Genomic DNA, 18,915 nt, shown 5'->3' with positions numbered 1-18,915 from the left:
GTACAGCTTTGATATTTGACAGGTTGAGTGCCACTTGAAGTAGCAACCTCAGGCAACTGGACATGATTGTGGATTTGTGAAGATATTTCACCTCTCATCCCAGAGGCTTAATCAGTTATGGTTAACTGGTGGGGAAACCCAGGCATTTAGCCTTGGTGGGAATGTTTTTATTTGGTTTGTTAGTGCTTCTTTAACAGTCAGAACAGAAAAAAGGTTCTTTGGATGAGAGGTGAAACGTCTTCACGGATCTATGGCCAAGTCCAGCTGCCCTAGATTAAACTCCTCAAAGAACACCTTCATATAAGAATACACTCTCTATCTCCGATAAACGCTCACACTTCACCATACAGATTGACTAAAACAATGACATATAACATTTTTTGATTCAAGTTTTAATGTAGAATATACATCTGAGAGTTGAGTATTATACACTCCATATATGTAAAGTGAAACCTTTCTTTATTTCAGTAATAATGAAAAGGTTACTTATAAAAATAAATGTATTTGTACGCCAACATGTGTCACTCTCATGTCACATGGAGGGCCAAATTACATCAAACTCCCCACCTAAAGCATTGAAATGTTTAACACTTATCAATCATAACAAAACAGCACACCATCGCCATGTGTAGAATTAATGTTTTTGATTTATACTGTCTTGAGATTGAGCTTATGTTGATTTATTGATTGTACTGACACATTTCTGCAATTCATAATGCTGGGTGGGAGATAGTCCCCATAAATACACGCCATGCTGCACTATCCTGCAGGATAAGTGAAATCCAACATGACGTGCATGCGGCAGTTCTCAAATCTCTGATTAAGTGTAGCAAGAGGTTTTGATTAGAGGTGAATGCTTTAAAAAAAAGACTCCCCAAAACAAAGGCAAACATTACTAAACCAGATGTTTCCTGACACGTGTGTCATGGGAATACCATCAAAGCTTACAGGAAATTGATCAACGTTACAGTAGCTTCCTTCACAGACTGAGAACCAACAAAACTGTAAATAGTCTGAGTTTAAGTCGCAGACTCAGGAGCTTATCTTTTGTATATTGGTATGATCTTATCAGGGCACCGGCATGAAGCAGGACACCAGCCACTCACAAGGTGATTGTCGCATCCATACGCCCTCACCAAGCTTGGACAGTTGAGGAATCTGTTTATGTAAGAACAGGGGTTGGCTGAAATGGAAAATGGACAAAACAATGAAGAGGTTATCTTGTTGTCTCTATTTTCTGCTCTTCAGTGCAGAACATTACTTGTTACATGCATCTTATCTGCGATACAAAGAAGTCACAGTGTAACTTACTGCAGAGTTTATCTTCACAAGCATTGGGACATGAAGCACATGGAGGTCCGGCCTTGTAAGGTATCCATCCCTTGAAGTTTCCTCTGTTAAACAAAACAGACAGATGTTAAGGTGCTTGTTTGATTAAATATATTAGCTTCAGATTTTATCTTTCCACCATTGTTAAAGGTCCAGTGTGTCAAATTTAGAGGGCTGAATTTACAGAATATGGCAGAAATGGAATATCATATGCATAACTATGTTTTCATCAGTGCACGGTCCTTGAACATCTCCCAGAAATCACACGTACTGTACAACAAAGCCATGGAGGTGAATAAGAGTCACATACGCTCTGTAATAATGGCAGCCGTAGAAATAGACGTCGTTAGGGCACAGTGTCACTCCACAGCCAACTCTGTAGGAGCTATTCCACACGAGCTGACGACAATAACAAAAAGTCATTGTTACTGTTAGCCACTTTAATTTAGAAAGTCATAAATAGTTTAACATATTGGTTATTCATGTATTGTCATAACTCATTCATGTTTTGGAAATATCTCATTATTTACTATATATCAATTGAGTGTCACATGCACATGCGGCCAAGCCATAAACAGAGAAGCACCTTCCTATTCTGAGCTTCTTAAACAACAAATCCTTTCCATACTATAATAAAAAACTAAAACTAATGAACTAAAAGTAAAATAAACATTTTAAACAATAAAAAAACTGAAGTAAACAAGAAAAAATGTAAAATGTAATCAAACATCCAGTAGGACTAAAAACATTAAGTAACAAAGCAGCAACATTACTGTGATCTTTTATTATTATAACATTAAAAAACACAATAATCTTTGTCAACATATTATTGCTACCTTAGCAACAGGTAAATGTTACCTGTGTGTAGTGACCAACAGCTTTTCCGTTGGTGGAGCCATTGGGATATATAAAGTAAGACCCCTCACTGTTCCAGGCGTTGATGACGTCCGTCCATGATTTAGGTGAATTTGAATAGAACAGATTCTCGCCCAATTCATATCCTGTTCGTTGGCGAGAAAAACACGGCAGCGCTGATTAATGTGTGTCTGCAAATGCACCGTGTTATTTTCATGTCCCACCAGATTTAGATAAATTTAAATTTAAAAGATAAAACAGGGTTCATTAAAGGACCCATTGATGATAATCTCCTTCATGATAACACATCCTACTCTGTGTAATTTGTTATTAAAAGAAGATATTAAGCCTGGAGATAAGATAATGTTCAGCGTGACTCTGGCCATCAATCACAAGGTCAGTCAGTTTACAGGGAAACTACAATGACTTTACATCTCTGAGGTATTATTGAAAGTCCTGGCATATATGGAGAAAGGTAAAAAGAGAGGGAAGGAATAAAGGCAAAAGAAATATACCATCGAGCATGCGGGTGCTGGGTGCTCCATGACTCAGAATACATTTGTCAACCCAGGCCTGAGCACTGACTGCTACCTCTTCAGAATAGTTCTGTAAAGGAAAAAAACACAAAGATTTCAATCCGCCAATTCGATCCAACAAATAAAGACCCGTTCTCTCACAAGCTAGAAGTTTAAAAAAAAAAAAAGACTGATGAAATGTTTCAACTATAACCCTTAAAATACGAAAAGTTTCTGATTAAAGTGGCCTTTCCCTTTGAGCTTTGAGACCAGTTGCTGTCCTTTTCATACAACGACTTCCAATATAAACATGACTTTCTTTTATTTTTCTGCAGAAACCTTACACCTCCGAACATTCAACCCTTTTGGAAATTACGTAAATCATCTTTATTCTCCTGTTGACTGACAGATTTTCAACTGTGTGCAAAGGATTTGTAGTTGTTGGGCTTGGCTCCCTGAGCTGAAAAGATTAGAAGCTGAGAAACTACATTTCTCAACTGTTATAAACATAAAAACGACATTTCTGAGTGATTATATTTATCTATGACTGACCATACAGTAGTCAAAATGTATTCTCACATGTCAAATGGCATTTAAACATCATTTGTAAGAGCTTTATGGTTTTGACCTGCTTAAGTTTACTGCATGAGAACAATTAAGGTTGAGCCAGCTCTTAGAAACCAAACTGTACAACCCTGATTTTCAACAAGTTCATCAAGTGCTTGATGACTTTTATAATTTTCAGGCGCCGCACGGAGGACCTCACCTACTATATTGTTTTTTTTTCTCCACCCACAAGTGATGAATAACAAATTCTCAGAAGCATCAACAAATATTATCTGAGCTACTTATTATTGTGTGAGTAGAAAGCAGGACCAACCATTCTCAGCATGTCAGAAGCAGAAGGCTGAACCGCTCTCCTTAAGGCATTGTGCACATCAATTATCTCAGCCTGAACCACTGTGTTTTTTGGACAGATGTCTCCTGTTATACACACATGGACACACACGCATACACACACAAAACCAATAGGTAAACAAAAGATTAAATACCTAATAGAGAGTGATATTTACTTTAGTGGCTTAATACCCACGATATGACTCACAAAACATATCTTGGTATAATTACTCTGAAATGGGTTGACATAACAAAAGAACACACAGAATGGATTCTTCCATGAATCCCATAATCTTACTGGGAGACTTATTGTCTCAGAGTCGATGCTGGGAAAATAAAAAATGCCCTGCAGAATTAAAACATGTCTGATGCATGGAACTTTGTGCTTACCTTGCTGTGGACACACCATGGCACGCACAAAATGTACATTTGGAAATGAGAGGAAATTAAAGTTAAGTTCACATCAGAGGAATGAAAAAAAGTTTGACTTTTTTGTATGTCAACATAAAAGCACAAAGCCAGCCATTGACATTTTTGCTTAACCTACATAAAAATGTACTTAATAGCAGGACAAAAACTTTATCTAAAGCAGAAATACTACTATCATAGTGTTACATTATCTATTCCTGCTACATATTTTGCGGGCTGGTTTAAATATATGTAATATATATTATATAATATATCATATATAATATATAATATTCTGGTGTCTAAAGTAAGACTGCAAGATCTTTAGTGAGTTCATTTGCTACTTGAAAATTTCAGTTTAATGTCTCTGCACCAGACTTAACTACTACTAAAGTCTCACAAAATCAAAGTACTGTGCAGAATGAGTACTTCAGAACTGAAGAACTGTACTTAAAAAAAATCCAGCTTGTGAACAACACGTATTGCATTACTTATTATATTACAATAATCTAATATGAAAAAACTTATTACACTTCTGCTCACCAAAACACAGGCAGCTTGCACTTGATGCAGTGCCAATGCGCACACCAGGAGTGCAAACATTTTCCTTGACGGACAGGTAAATACCTATGTATAGTGAAGATAAAAACAAAGTAAAAAGATCCAAATCATTCCAGTTTTATAATTATTATTGTTATATTAGAATAATTGTGTTATTCTTTTTGCTTAAACTGATCTTTGCAATTGAACATCAATCAAAAAAGTAAAAGAAAAACAGATATTTGATAATTAATTAAGTTCCTCGTATCATCAAAGGATATATGTTTAGACAAAAGAAAAATCATACCTTCTGCTGCTACTTCAGGAGGTGCAGGTGAGCTGGCACACTGGTCTGCTTCTTTTTATAGATCCAGCCCAGTTGCCCAAGTATCGTCTTTAATGTAGCACATACCTCTCCAGATACCGATGATGCTGCAGTATTCAGGGCTCTCCACAATGGACACTGAACAAAAATATGAATCTATCACATTGCAGGGTAAATAAGGCATTGTTAATCCATAGGGTGTAGTGACTTCTTGATATGTTGACTGACGTTTGCGCAGTATAGAATTCAAAGGTACTGAGGACAAAGTAAATAAAAGAAAAGAAGCACTGGTATATTACAAGATAGATCCGTATGACTCTGTATGCAAATGGATTAAAGTAATTGGCTCATGTGAAAGACACACCTTGTTTGTTTTGGCAAAGCAAAGGTTGAAGGGATAGCACAGGGACATTTTTTTTTTTCTGCTGCTGAACAAAAAAAAAAAAAGTTAAAATCTTTTCTGCAAAGAACGATGTGTTTAAAGGTGACGTCAGTCATACTGGCAACTGATAGTTGTTGATTGAGTCTAATCCCCAGCATGGACACCACCCCATTGCTTTTCCCATTTACGTCAGAATTTAATGATTTTTGATTCAAGAATCAACTATCTTTCTCCAATATGCCTGACCAAACCTTTAAAGCTGCACTAATCAATATTGATGCTTCAACGATGGATCAAATGACTGTAAATGTGTCACTCATGCTGAAAAACCCATAAGAAATGTTGCTTTGCTCCTTCGCTGTACAAGCCATTTTAGTGTCTTTCAGTTCATTGCTTTGGATTTTCTCTTTTGGTTCACTCTTGATGAACCTGAGCCTGAGCAAGGAGCTGGAAAAAGCTCCGATAAACCTACTCTACATTACGCCCCAACCCCAAATGGAGAGATAATGCTACCAAATAGCTGATGACAATGCAAATGTTTCAGTGTGTTAGGACTATATAAAAATAGGTGACAATTTGCACACATTAGACACTCCATAAGGTAACAATTGAATTAATGCTGGTTTAATTTTTTCTAGCACAAAATTTAAAACATATCTTGGGAATGAAAATGGGAATTAAACCCATTAGTTGTATAGCCTAAGAAAGAACAAATTAAAACCAAAAGATGATCAATAAGGGGGATCATACTCTAATACACTGGATGACTTCAATAAAATATGATAAATCCAACTATTATTAGTCTGTAGAAAACACTGTGAGGAACTTACGTGTGAACAAAGCAGAATTTTACCTTTGGAGCAACCTCAAATGTTCAGAACATAACACATTCCTCTCTGTTGATTCTTGATTATGTGTCCTAATGCACAATAAGAATTACGCTGCTATCGCCTCTTATCGCTGAATTATTGTGTCGTTTGTTAGAGAGAACAAATTGAAGTCAAACAACCTCGGTGGTCAACAAGTTCAAGTTCTACTCAAGCATGCTTTATGGAGTACGCTTACTTGGAATCATGAGTCTTCTTATCTCGTTCGTGTTGACTACTTAGAAATTCCCTTTTACGCCTATTGTTTTCACCATTGTGTAAAAGTATACAGGAGTATGAGAAAAGAACATTGTCTGATTTTCCACCTGTAAAGGTTTTATGGCTTGATTCCAGGTTTATTTATCTGTTTAATGGGAAAGTTCTGACTCAGTGCTAAGTTTGAGCCGACGATCGCCCAATACCTTTTGGTCAGTTTCTTGAGTTCGACACACTCCTCTCACACTCACTAATCATTCTTATCAGAGACTTCTTCAACTATCCTCAAGAAGTTTGGAGAAATTTTCAATTTTCTTCTCATGCTTTTTGACCTGTAGCACTTGCTTTCATCTTTTTTATACATATTTCTTGAACTGTTTATTGTGTGGTGCAGTGGTTAGCAGCAAAGAAGGTCATCAGCTCCAGCCGTTTGGGGCCTTTTCTGTGGGGAGTTTACATGCTCGCCCAGTGTCTGCGGTCTGTAGTCCAAAGACATTAAATGTAAATAAGAGACTCTAATTGGCCCATAGGTGTGACTGTGAGAACAATAGTTGCTTGTTTCTATGTGGCCCCTATGATGAGCAGGCAACTCGTCCAGGGTGTATCCCGGATCTCTCCCATTGTCAGCTGGTATTAGATCCAGCTTCACATGACCCGGATAAGTGGTTAGGGAAAATGTTTGGATAATAATAAACTTAATTTATTTCGGATTATGATTCTGAGACGCGCTTAACTCCGTTTGTTTGCACTATTTTTTGATCCAACTCTTTTGTTTGGATCATTGTAAGTCAGTCTAGACATAAGCGCATCACATGTAACGTGGAATGTTTGTGCCGCATTTCATGGCAATCCACCTAATAGCTGCAGGAATATTTCACTTAAAATCCAAATGTAAACTTCATGGTGCAATCAAGGAAAGTTAATGGGATCACGAAAATATGCTGTCTCCCATAAAGTGGGAATAAAATATTTTTACCTCTTCTCATGAGATGATTGTGACAATGTGATTTATTCTCAATAGATAAAGTGTATCTTCTCTAACCTTTATTGATCAATCTCTTCCAAACATATCAGAGGGAAAATTAAACCACAATTAACCTGATGTTTATAAATAGGAATAAAAAGAGTCTGAAAACAAAATGATTCCAACTTTATGGGCAGCAGTGTGCTTAAGTTTTATCTTCTGGGAACAGTGAATGTCTGTATAACTTTTTGTGCCAATACATTGGGTAGATGTAAAGACCTGGTGATGGTGGTCGAGATGTTCAGGAATTTATGTACATAACTACGTGGCAATCCATCCAATAGTTGCTGAGATATTTTAGTCTGGAACAAAGCGGTGGACTGACCAACACGTCATCTCGAGAACCATTCTGCTGGGATAAAAATTAAGATATCAAGTTTGGTGCAAGTCAAGATAGTTCAGTTGTGTGTCAATAACTGATAAAGTTACAATGTGTGTGAACCCAGCTCCACATAAACTGTAAACTAACAGTATAATGAGAAATGCAAACCAGAGTGCGTTTGCTCTCCATTGTCAACAGTGTTAAACGGTTCATGATGATGGATATCATGGGTGTAGTGCTTTATGTACCAATGGCTTTGTATACGTCCAGATACGGTTGTCTTGGAACAAAAGTTCTTACAATTACAATACGTAAGAGTGAAGGCACGCCATTTAAAGTAATAGTAGCCATTAAAGAACAGAATGCCAGACAGCCCTGAGTGCAGCTACAGGCAGACACCCCGGGCAGAAATCTGACAGCCTAATGTAGCGTGGTTCAGTGGAAATTATGTGAGAAAGGTTGAAGTCTTTTGTCGGAAAGTTTTTCCCATTCGCCCCTGTTGCTTATTTCAAATATCCGATCACGGGAAATGTGCATTCACAAGGATTTTTCTTTTTTCCAAAGGGTCCGTACAGCTGACAGGTTCTTTTAAAAAGCAAATGAGAAATAAAACAGGTGTATTTATACATTTTTCAGCGCTACTAAAATCTTTAAAATATTTTAATCATGATAATTCACTAAACAAATGTATACAAACTTTGAGACATTTGACATAAGCAGACAGCATATGCACACAAATATAGATTGAATCTAACTGAGGCTTCCATCCTTGTAGGTCATTATTGAAATCATGTTGAGACACCTCATTTGCTCGTGCTAATGTGCTAATAGTATACATTTTAGTATTTTAGCACCTCATGCTAATCTACATTTACTTTTGTCTGATGGTTTCTTGCTCAGTCACTCTCCTTTTCTCTTCTTAGCTTCTTCCATCAACATCTCCCATTTGGTCTTTTTTGCCTTTGTTAGTAGTCCATAGAGGCTGATGTGCCCGCTTACCCAGCTCAGGTTCTGGCACAACACTGGCATTGCTCCCCTTCAGCACTGCATAAAACCTTCTCTTCACGGTGGTTCAAAACACCTCTGAGCTCACAGTCCAGGCAGCCCAGCCAACAAACAGAGCTAACAGCAGCTACAGTTGGCAGCAGTTTACCTCACTGTCCATCAGGAAACTCTAGACACAGAGAGTTGATACGCAGCAGCCAGAGGACCTCAGAGAGAAAACCAGAAAACATTTCCTTCAGTTTCACCAGAATCAGTGAAATAGTTGGTGGTGTGTGACTTAGTGCAATAAAACATTATATACTTCTCAACCCGGAGCACAAAGTAACATAGTGCAGCAACAGACATACAAGGTGAAGAGTTGAAACGACACCATTTACTTGATTCAGTAGATCATCAACATGATTTAAACATGTTATTTAAGGGTAGAAAAGTTATGTATGTTAATGTTAGTATAGATAATATGTACTATATATGCCTCGTTCATGTCCAAGACCACAAAGGTGGACAACTCTGACACATTTTTAAAAGCTCACTTTCCACATTAAACACTAGGGGGCACTGTCACATCTCTAGTCACAGACTGTGCTCTTTGTATGAAACCTTGAATATAATAGACCCTGTGATCAAACAATGTTGTTATTTAACAGATGTGTTTTGTTCCACTCACACTCCCGTTTAATCAGCTGTCTGTCTGTCTGTCTGTCTGTCTGTCTGTCTGTCTGTCTGTCTGTCTGTCTGTCTGTCTGTCTGTCTGTCTGTCTGTCTGTCTGTCCTGAGTCCTCAGTCACACATGTAAGACCGATGCTTTCACAAATATCAGCTTGGACCAACACTATGCTTGGCTGCCCATCTTTATAACTCGTCTCACATTATTTGTCCCACTTCAGTTGTCCCACAGTTCTCCAGTGGGGAAGTGTCTGCAGAAGACATTCAGCAGCGTGCCCTTTGTGGCCGTGTTGGCGGTAAGGTCAAGTTTCCACCAAGTTCCAGAACATTAAACACACATAATTTGGACCTACACAATAAACCTATTGAAGTGTAAGATTTGAAGATGACACGTAAATGTCATCTTACCAAATCTGTATTTTTTCATTTATTTTTTTTAAACTTTTTGGCATGTTTTTATGTTCTCCTAAGCTAACGCATGTTGGCAATTACACTGTGGGTGATCATTACGGTCATTCAACCCTCAGCGCCAGTCAGAATGGCTTCAGCATTTTGGCATTTGTTTGATTTCATTCAGTTTAAAAGGGGTGAAAAACAAGTCAAGCATCCACCCAACGTTAACAAATTCACTTTTCTTTTGTTCTTTGATAATTCCAACCCCAGGTCTCTCCATGGGTATTTCAAAGATATGATTTTCCAGACGAACCTTTCCCCTTCCAGAACTGAACCCTTTTTAATTTTAATGTGCTCTAATGCCCTTCCAAAATCCGGACGCACGTTGCCCAGATCTAGATACGCGTTGGCAAACTCTCCACTCAATGCTTTCAGGAAGGGTGATTAAAGTCTAATGGGGCTCCTGGTGTGACGGCAAACAGAGACAGGAAACCTCCATCTCCAAAAGAGACATATCATTAATTTGCGGCCTGCAGTTACATTCTCATGGCAACCCGAGCAACGCAATGAGGTCTCTCTTTGACGAGGCAGCTTACAACCCTGCAAATGAGCGAGTGAATCCCCTATTAGGCTAAAAATGACTTTGAGATGAGCCCAATGTCACGATCACATTGTGCGGAGCGCAGTAAGTCTAATCACAGTACGTTGACAGTAATTATGGGAGCTCGTCAAAAATCAAGTCATCCTTTGTCTCACTTCTCATTCAGCCAGGTTTTGTTATTATTTATTCATGTTCATCACTTTTGTTTTCATCATTTGATTGAAACTGAAAGATATCTACCACATGCAAGGAGGGTCACACATTTTGTTTGTTGGATTTATCACAGGATATCTACAAATAACACATTACAGGAGTTTGGGGAAATAGGTACATGTATTGCATAATGGTCAATGTGGTTATGATGCAGATGTTGCAGATTAACAAGACTAGACTCATAGCCGCCCTGTCAGGTTGCACTGTGCAAACATCAGTGCTGTGGCAGGGCCAGCATGTTTATATTAACCTCGTAACAGGTTCTCCATCTTAGTTTAGCATGTCAGCATCCTAACATATGCTAATTGTAACACTAAACTCAACTCACACGCTTTGGAAGCAAACCAACATATTGAGTTTCTGGGGTTCACACACAGCTGTACAGAATTTCATGCCATCCAACAGTTGTTGAGGTATTTCAGACAGGACCGGCGTTGTGGTCTGACAGACAGATGCAGAACTTTTTCTGTATAACAGCTGTGCACCACTGTGTAAACATTGTTTTTGTCTCCATAGCCTTCTTCGCATCCTTGAGAAACATGTGCCAAGGCTTGTTAAAATAGTCACCATTGTCAAATATCCTCATTCCTATTGTGAATCAGTGACCTGGCCACCCCGTCCTGCAACAGAACCAAATGGAACAAACAATCTGTCTCTTTATCGACCTTAAAAGACGCCGATGAGATTCAAACAGAAAATGCTGCAGTCAGTGGTGAAGTTAAGTTAAAAACCTGAGCTTCATTCAGTGAAAACAGGCTTAAAAGAACAAAATCAGATCACTAATCTTCACATAATTTACAGTCCCAACAGCCAATGGATCCAATATGTTATGTAATTTTGGTCATGTGACAACAGGTGGTTGTTTATGAGCGATTGTAACTCTTGTTTTCGTCAAACTGCTGTTCAAGCGCCAATAAAACGTGTTTACTTACTTTGAATCTGAGGATAAAGACCTTTCATAAATAGTTTTCTTTCATTAGTTTTGCCTCATTCTCTTCAAGGCCAAATGTTTCCACTCCTCCGAGGATGTAACTGAGCCACCGGTCAACCCGTTTGACCCACCAGGATCCAGTCCAAGCCTTGTGCCTCTATCCAGACACAAGGGTCCAGCGTGTCACGACGTGGACTTCTCTCTGTGAAACATGAAACAGCAAGTTTTATCACCTTTTTAAGTTGATATTAGTAATATCTGGATAATTATCTGGTTCTTTGGCTGCTAAATGTTTCACTATAATCACCAGCTACTTGCTAACTTTGCTTGAACATTTGGGGCTTGGCAGGTTGTGTACTGCGTATTCATTAAATATGTCCAGCTGAAAACAGCTGCCTGCTTATGCTGTGTGAGACCCCCAAACAATTAACCGAAACACGCTAAAAGCCGAGAGGAACAGCAGATGATCATTCCCATTGCACACATACATAACAAACAAAACATCATCATGAAATTCAAAACACAGTCAGCACAAAAAAAAACAGAACCAAGGTCAAACCACAGTCACTTACACTGTATCCATCAATAGATTTTAAACACTGCAGAGAGTTAATGGTGCAGACAGATAGACAGTGATGGAAACGTCTTCCCTGATGTCAGCAGACATGCAGGTCTGTGATCGCCTCCAGCAATGAAACCCCCCCGTACCAACACGGATCTCTGCTGCTGCTGCTGCTGCTGCTGCTGCTGTTGTTCAAGGTAGAAGTAGTTGTTGTCATGGTGGAAATCACAGTTTATGTATCAGAAGCTCTGGTGTTTCTCCAGAGCGATGGCCCCTCATACGAACTGGCTTAAATAATAAATACAGAGCTATAGGGGGTCCTGACCCTGGACGTATTAAATATGCATAACCACTACGGATTAGTGAAGTAGTGAGAGTCACACACACACACACACACAGCTGTACTCAACAAAACAACCATCATGCTTGCACCCTTTATACTTCTTGCACGAGCACCCAAAAATATGTGTGTGTGTGTGTGAGAGAGTGTGTATTATCGACTATGTGGCACAGCATTCAGCTGCTTTCCCTTCTACTTCTCTCCATCAACAAAGTATTGATCACAATTTCTCTCTGCCAATCTTTCCTTAGTCCTTCGCTCCCTAAACAACACCCACCACCTCTTCCTCCCTCCCTCTCTCTCTCTCTCTCTTTCTCTCTAAACTCTGGTATTTCCCAGCGAAGCCCCCTCCCCACCTCCCCTCCTTTCCCTCTTCCTCTCCCTCCCCTCTTTTCTCTCTCTCTCTCCCCCTCCTCTCCTCCTCTCCTCAGATGGATTCTTCAGTCAGCCGAGTGGAACTGGTGCGGCTGCTGGAGAGATAGAGAGGCAGTGCTGAACAGACGCTGGGTCAGAGCGCTCAGTTGCTTCAGACAATCACAGGGGAGCGAGAGAAAGACACAGGAAAAGAGACACAGATACAGACAGAGAGAGAGAGGAGAGAGAGAGAGGACACCACACCACACAGAAAGACTGAAAAGAGAGAAAAGGAGGGGAGAGACAGGGGAGGGAGGTAAATATGTGACAGGATGTGGTTTCCCTGAGCTTGCAGAACATCGGTATACAGGCATACTTTGAGCATGACCTAAACACACCGAGCTTACAAGTGTGTTTGAGAGCTCTGTGAGGTGGCGAGGAGGGGAAGACGAACCAAAACCGCTGGAGCTGCTGCTGCTGCTGCTGCTGCTGCTGCTGGAGCTGGAGCTGCCGCTGCTGCTGTTGTGCTCGTAGAGGCGACAGACGCTCTGGTTTCTCTTCTGTTGCCTTGCCGGAGGATTGGTGGTTTGCTTATCGCCAGCCAGCTGCACAGCAGCAAACCACAGTCATCTTTTGCCGGACAGCATCTGAAACCTCCTGCTCCTCCATCCTCTCTCTCTCTCTTTGTGCGGCTGGTCTCCTTCCAAGTTAGAATGCGTTTCTCTGCTGGAAGTTCTGGTCCAGTTGCTGCCTTCGCGTCCAAGCAGTGAACTTTAAAAAAAAAAACGAGATTGTGAAACAGGTAGGTTTGTGTTTTTGTTTTTTTCTCTGTCTGTTTGTACTTCATAGCAGATGTGTTGCTGTACTCCCCTGGAGAACAGCCACTGTAAACTTGGACTGCATGATGGCAATTGTTTACCACAGAGAGTTGATTCATTAGACGACGCCGCAAGCCACAAGTTTGGCTCCGGAGCAGTGTGTTCAACAAGAAGCTCTAAGTCCACCGCTACCACACACACATTCACACATATGTTCTTCGCACATTCACATGCTCGCAAGCACACACACACACACACACACACTCATGGCTATTCATCATGCACATCAATAGATCTTGTTGTTTTGAAGTCTTATGCTTGATGGATGGTACAGAATCTCAAAAATGTCTACCTGGATCCAATCACAGACCGAACCCTGACAGTGTTTCAAGATGTGTCTGGTGTACAGTATCAGAGCACTCCCACTACTGGGGAGTGAGACATGGGAGTGTGTGATTTGTGAGCCACTGTACCGTATGCATGAAGGGTGAAAGTGTGGGTTTCCCCCCCTCCCTTCTTTGTGTAGCATGCGTGCTGATATGTTCGTGTCTGTCCGCACTGGTGAATGTTTACATGCTTAGACTATGTGCTCCGGTACATGAGTTCATCGCAGGCATGCGTGCGTGTGTGCGAGATGAGGAGGTTTAAAGGGAAAAACAAGTTGAGTGATGGCAGGAGGTGAAGGAAGGGGCGGGGAGGGGGATGTCAGGGAGGAGGAAGACGAGGGCATGAGAGAGAGGAAAAGCCGGGGGAAGAGGAGAAAAGAGTGTGTGTGTGTGTGTGTGAGAGAGAGAGAGAAAGTGAGCGAGAGAGCTCCGTCTGACTGAACTGCTGTTAATTAGTTCCAGCTGGTGAGTTGTGGAGCGTCGGGCTGCGTTAACTCTACAGTGTTGGTGGGTCAGGAGTTCTCCCTGTCTCAGTTTGTCTGACCGTGTCTCACACACACACACACGCACACACACACACACACACACACACAGATGCACACACACACCTAGACACGCACACACATGCATGCATGGAATATATGCACAAATAAACGCACGTACAGAAAACATTACAAAAAAAGAGCATGTGGACAGTGTCTCCAATACACAAACTTGAAACACGATACACACACACACACACACACACACATACACAGATACATACAAATATACAACACACACACACACGTGCACGTTTAGCTTCACAAACATAAAATGCATGACAAAAAAACACACACACTCCCAGGCTCAAAACACACAACAAACGCACACGTGACACTGACAAAGAGTCGCCATGTGCTCCGTGTCAAGTGTGTATATCAAAGGGTCAGTGTCGTGACTGCGTGTAACATGACATTCACACATGTGCATACATGCTGCACATACACACAGGAGCGCACATGTTAAACACTTACACACACACACACACACACACAGAAAACCATATGGCTCCAGCATACATGGGTACTCTGCAGCCCGGCTGTTGGAAATGTGGAAGCGATTGAGGTTTTTTTTTGGGCTTCGCTACGCTACAGTGTCACTTCGAATCATTATACAGGGCAAAAGGTGAAAGGAACCATTACCTTAAAGGGTTAATTCATCCAAATTACCCAAAAACAAACATATTTTTCTTACTTACATCTAATGATACGAAGCCAATGCACATGCAGAGGTTTGGTTTGATCTGGCCAGGTTTGAGATCTCTGTTATTTCTTGCCTCCCAACACAATGGAGGTGAGTGACGTTTTCTTCTAAGTTGTAACTAATGACTTTATTAATGGTTGCTAAAACATGATTTATAGATGAGTTATAAGTCAAACAGTGGTGTATAGGATGCCAGGTTGTGAAAAATCCCTCAGGCTGCTGTTTGCATATTATTTGCTGTCTTCAAGCACATCAGGACCAAAATCAGAGTTTTGCAAGTCTGTCTTAATCTTAATGCCATACTGACATGCCCATATGTAATCATTAAGGATCCTGTTTTGATTGTAATGTAAGCGATACCCATGTTCTGTTTAAAAAGGCATCCTGAAGTTCAGCAGAAGATAACACAAGACATTAGTGGTCTTTTTGTTTCCCAATGCTGACGAAATGAGGATTTGTACTATGAGGCTACATTTCCTAAAATCCTACTTTGTAGTCATGCAAGGAAGGAACCACTTCATGTCCAGGAGGCACTAACTCTTTTAATGTATGTACAGTAGATGCGAGCAACAGTATTCTAAAGATAGAGTTGAAATATAAGAACCTGTCCGTTAATCTATAACTGCAGACTTGATGGATTGTTGCAAGAGCCTTTTATTGATGATGTATTAACCTTTAGGGATTCAAATGACTTTCTAACCTTTGGTTGACGGCTTATTAGAAAGTGACAAACTCTTTATTAATGACTTTATTAGCATTTGTTCCACAGAATTGATAGTTAGATCCATTGACCTTTATTTCAGATTTATAACCCTTTTATTTATAACTTAGTAGCTTTTAATACACACATGGCAAGCCTTGGGTACATAACACTGAACACATTGAACAAAATCATCAGGCTGAAGTGAGAAGATGTTCGAAGTTTGGGTGAACTGACCCTTTAATCACTCCAATGTTATTTTCTTGTATAATCAACATACACATTTACTACACCGACTTTCTAAATCCTCACTTTGAGCCATCAGTTTGTGTATTTTCTCAGTCGGTGTTGATTTCCTTTCGCTCCAGTCTTTTTAGCAAACATGTATTTTAATCAACTTATGTTTGTTATCTGATCCGGGCACAGTGAATCCCCCTGTGTGGTGTGAGATTTGATTAAGGTAATTGGCAAGCGCTGGCTTGTGTAAACTAAAGTGTGTACTCCCCTCCACTCAGTACGTATAGACAAACAGCCACAGACAGACAAACACACACACAAAAAATACAAGAACGTTCTGTCTATATATGAGATTTAGGCTACATCTAATTGAAAGGTAATTATTTTTGAGGTCGTTATTTTTATCTTAATTTTATACTCCTCTCATTTCATGCTGCGCTTGTTTAATGCTGCAGGAAAACTAACTCACACAAGCTTCAGATTTGGGATGATGAAATATAAACACATGAGGGATTTGATTCCAAAATAAGTTCCCGGAAGGTGACTTTAAATCTCGGTTGACAGGGTTATCTGTATTTTAGAGATATTCAGTGCTTAATTCCAGGTATTTTCTTGGGAAGTTTTGTGCATTTTGGATGGAAACTCTGGTGTCATTTCTTGAACAGAAGTCAGATTTGGCATCCTCGTTTCCATTAATATTAACCTTGGGCAGTAAACATGGCTGAATGACACTGCTAGATAAAGCGCAAGTTTTGCAGATCTCATGACAGGGTGTCATCTTGATTGCAGCCATCGCTGCAAATTCTCACGTCCTTTCCCTTCAGAAAGACTCGGTTACAAGATCTCGGGCGAAGATTATTTTACCTCACTTCCCTGCCAGGTGACAGTAATCGTGCTTTTGAAGATACTGAGTTATTCACGCCTCTGGCATTGCCCTAGACCTGAGACGGCATATTAGGATGAGTCCTCTAGGCGAGACGGAAAAAAACAAAAGAGCCAATATTGCAGCCAGTTGTGTAGCAGCTTAGCCTCGAACTGAAGAAGAGAAAGAAAGAAAGAAAGAAAGAAAGAAAGAAAGCATCCCCCTTGATATTTCCATAAGGCAAATTGACTCCAGTTGTAATGGGTGGTCAAGAAAATTGCAGCCGTATTGATTGGGTAATGTTCAACACGGACATGTCGATAGGGTGTCTGAAAACCTAAGAACTTGGCTTCGGCTGGCTTTAATAAAAAATGACCTGCCTGGAGCAAGTTCACAGAAAGCAATGAGACACTCACGGGAAATCTCTTCAAACCCCTCCGTGTTTTAGAGAAAAATAGCAAAGGGGGCAACCAAAGACTTTTCTATTTTTAAACCAAGTATTTTTCTCTCCCGCTTTCTTGAAATGACAAACAATCCCTCTTTAACCACGTCCCTTTGGCTCCATCTCGGAAACAGCCGACGTACTGTTTGTACAGGTTGGGTCGAGATAATGCTTCGCCGTTCACTCGTAAGAAAATCCTAGATAGTGGATTTCTATCCTAGTGGATAGATTATGCATAACAGATCATACTAACGACAGAGACGAAGAGAGGAAGGGAACAGAATTGGAGGACACGAAGGAGAAAAGAGGAGGAGGAAAAAAACAGGTCCAGTCCTAGTGATGAAGAGGGGTGAGAGTTTATGGCGACGAGAAAAAGAGAAGAAAGAAAGAAACTGACAATGAAAGAGAGAGAGGTTGAGAGGGATTGGTGCCTATTATTCTCCTGAGAAGGGAATAGTCATAGAGGGGTTGGTTCCCATGGCAATAGCTCCCTTGATACGATGTGTGTGTGTGTGTGTGTGTGTGTGGACAGACTGTATCTGGGCCTTGAGACTGTATGTAGACGAGGTTGGCCGAGGCCGTGGCGTACCTCGGAGCCTCCCGGAGCCTTGAAACGGCGAAGACTCTCAGACAGACACCATTGTTTACTCGCCCGTTCTGTCATCACCCCTCATCTTCCATTTTCTTCCCTCCCGCAGGCTTGCCATTATGTATCGTCCTTGGGCATTCAAAGCGAATATACCACATTCAGTGAGTTGAAAAAGCAATTTCACCTTCGACACCCATGGCATCGCTGCAGGGGAGCGCGTAAGGGTTTAAATGGGGAGATGTCTGTGTTTAAGCCTTTTTGTGGCATCCTCAATGTATAAATATCAAGAGCTGCTTATATTATGACACATTCACTTGCAGTAGTTAAAGCTTTGTGTCATTTGTGGCACATTTACACAGTAAAATCTACATCCTACCAGTGGAGGTAACAAAACTTTCCTCTAAACTCAAAAGAATTGTCTGCTCTGATTCGTGGATATAACAGCATGACATTGTACCGCGGCAAAGAAAGCGATGCATTTTTCTTGGCGGTAAACAATTTTGTTCCTCAATCCACCATAATCCGCGAGCACCCGGCAGCACATGTTTGTTTACAGAGTCCCCATCAAATGTGAATTCTGACCTTGAGGCTGTCACCGTTGTGTTATCTATATCAATTCTACCCAAATCTCATATTTTAGTCTCCTGCGTGATAAATGGTGGCTCTGGAAAGTTTGTAGGTTTTGTTTCCGTTTCAACGTAGTCAGCTCAGTTTCACAACGGTGGATGGATTCTAACAGCGACCCAGTTTCATGGTGAAAATAAGCGTGAAAGCACAGAAGCTTTTCAAGCCCCTTAATGCACCGTAATCGACTTCTTCTCTGTCCATTTGTATGCTCTCTGTGGTTGGAAAAGTATTTTTTCTTCACCAAGAGATGCCAAAAAAAGTTAGA

The 18,915-nt window shown here is 40.4% G+C and overlaps 2 protein-coding genes across 2 annotated transcripts in view; one reads left to right on the top strand and one right to left on the bottom strand.

The window, feature by feature from the left end:
- Window positions 1-237: 237 nt before the first annotated feature.
- Window positions 238-5,127, bottom strand: LOC104928647 (cysteine-rich venom protein). Its single transcript, XM_027287177.1, has 9 exons — window positions 4,852-5,127; window positions 4,548-4,631; window positions 3,987-3,990; window positions 3,580-3,683; window positions 2,700-2,790; window positions 2,188-2,330; window positions 1,640-1,728; window positions 1,312-1,394; window positions 238-1,183 (listed from the first exon to the last, which is right to left on the bottom strand). The coding sequence occupies exons 2-9, from the start codon at window positions 4,605-4,607 to the stop codon at window positions 1,041-1,043; spliced, it is 717 nt and encodes a 238-aa protein (XP_027142978.1). The 5' UTR covers window positions 4,608-4,631; window positions 4,852-5,127; the 3' UTR covers window positions 238-1,040.
- Window positions 5,128-12,814: 7,687 nt separating this feature from the next.
- rftn1b (raftlin, lipid raft linker 1b) overlaps window positions 12,815-18,915 on the top strand; it is a 108,335-nt gene continuing 102,234 nt past the window's right edge. The window contains exon 1 of the mRNA XM_019279111.2: window positions 12,815-13,546. The gene's annotated coding sequence lies outside the window, so the exon portion shown is untranslated. The remainder of the gene's footprint in view (window positions 13,547-18,915) is intronic.

Source organism: Larimichthys crocea, chromosome XIII (assembly GCF_000972845.2).
Source record: "Larimichthys crocea isolate SSNF chromosome XIII, L_crocea_2.0, whole genome shotgun sequence".
NCBI classification, from domain to species: Eukaryota; Metazoa; Chordata; class Actinopteri; family Sciaenidae; genus Larimichthys; species Larimichthys crocea.
Note: the sequence above shows the minus strand (reverse complement) of the source record. Positions and strands in the feature narration are given on the sequence as shown.

Coding starts and splice junctions, on each gene's coding strand:
- LOC104928647 (XM_027287177.1), bottom strand. CDS start 4,607: ATGTTTGCACTCCTGGTGTGCGCATTGGCACTGCATCAAGTGCAAGCT. Junction 2,331..2,699: donor CAGCACCCGCATGCTCGATG/GTATATTTCTTT, acceptor GCCAACGAACAG/GATATGAATTGGGCGAGAAT. Junction 1,395..1,639: donor GGCTGCCATTATTACAGAGC/GTATGTGACTCT, acceptor TTTGTTTAACAG/AGGAAACTTCAAGGGATGGA.